Genomic DNA, 1,149 nt, shown 5'->3' with positions numbered 1-1,149 from the left:
ACTCCGTCATCCACGTCCAAGCCATCGACGCAGATTCGGGTGACAATGGCCGGTTGGTGTATACCCTCGTGGAGACCAGCACCGGCTTCCCCTTCTCCATCAACAACAGCACCGGGTGGATCGTGGTGGCCTCCGAGCTGGACCGGGAGGCAGTGGACTTCTACAGCTTCGGGGTGGAGGCACAGGACCAGGGTAACCCCCCCATGGCCTCCTCGGCCAGCGTCAGCGTCACCATCCTGGACGTCAACGACAACAGCCCTGAGTTCACGCAACGGGAATATGGTGCCCGCCTGAACGAGGACGCGGCAGTGGGCACCAGCGTCCTGACTGTCTCCGCCGTTGACCGCGATGCCAACAGCATCATCACCTACCAGATCTCCAGCGGCAACACCCGCAACCGCTTCTCCATCACCAGCCAGAGCGGTGGTGGGCTCATCTCCCTCGCCCTGCCCCTGGACTACAAGCTGGAGCGGCAGTACCTGCTCACCATCGCCGCCTCCGATGGCACCCGCCAGGACACGGCCCAAGTGGTCATCAACGTCACCGACGCCAACACCCACCGCCCTGTCTTCCAGAGCTCCCACTACACCGTCAACGTCAACGAGGACCGGCCAGTGGGCACCACGGTAGTGGTCATCAGTGCCACGGACGAGGACACGGGGGAGAACGCCCGCATCACCTACCTGATGGAGGACAGCATCCCCCAGTTCCGCATCGCCCCCGAGACGGGGGCCGTCACCACCCAGATGGAGCTGGACTATGAGGACCAGGTGTCCTACACCCTGGCCATCACGGCGCGTGACAACGGCATCCCGCAGAAGTCCGACACCACCTACCTGGAGATCCTGGTGAGTGACGTCAACGACAATGCGCCCCAGTTCCTCCGCGACTCCTACCAGGGCTCTGTCTACGAGGACGTACCTGCCTTCACCAGCGTCCTCCAGGTCTCCGCCACCGACCGCGACTCAGGGCTCAACGGCAGGGTCTTCTACACCTTCCAAGGGGGTGATGATGGCGACGGTGACTTCATCATCGAGTCCACCTCGGGCATCGTCCGCACCTTGCGCCGCCTCGACCGGGAGAACGTGCCACTCTACACCCTGCAGGCGTTCGCCGTTGATAAAGGGGTCCCGGCCAAGCGGACACCGG

At 63.8% G+C, this 1,149-nt stretch overlaps 1 protein-coding gene across 1 annotated transcript in view; it reads left to right on the top strand.

Moving 5' to 3' along the window:
• Window positions 1-1,127, top strand: part of LOC104489482 (cadherin EGF LAG seven-pass G-type receptor 2-like) — a gene marked incomplete at both ends in the record, with an annotated part of 1,728 nt that extends 601 nt beyond the window's left edge. Inside the window, one exon of the mRNA XM_010131645.1 lies at window positions 22-1,127. Coding sequence (XP_010129947.1) covers window positions 22-1,127 — 1,106 coding nt within the window. The remainder of the gene's footprint in view (window positions 1-21) is intronic.
• Window positions 1,128-1,149: the final 22 nt, after the last annotated feature.

This window comes from Buceros rhinoceros, unplaced genomic scaffold, assembly GCF_000710305.1.
Source record: "Buceros rhinoceros silvestris isolate BGI_N320 unplaced genomic scaffold, ASM71030v1 scaffold25972, whole genome shotgun sequence".
Lineage (NCBI taxonomy): Eukaryota > Metazoa > Chordata > Aves > Bucerotiformes > Bucerotidae > Buceros > Buceros rhinoceros.
This window is presented reverse-complemented; position numbering and strand designations above follow the sequence as displayed.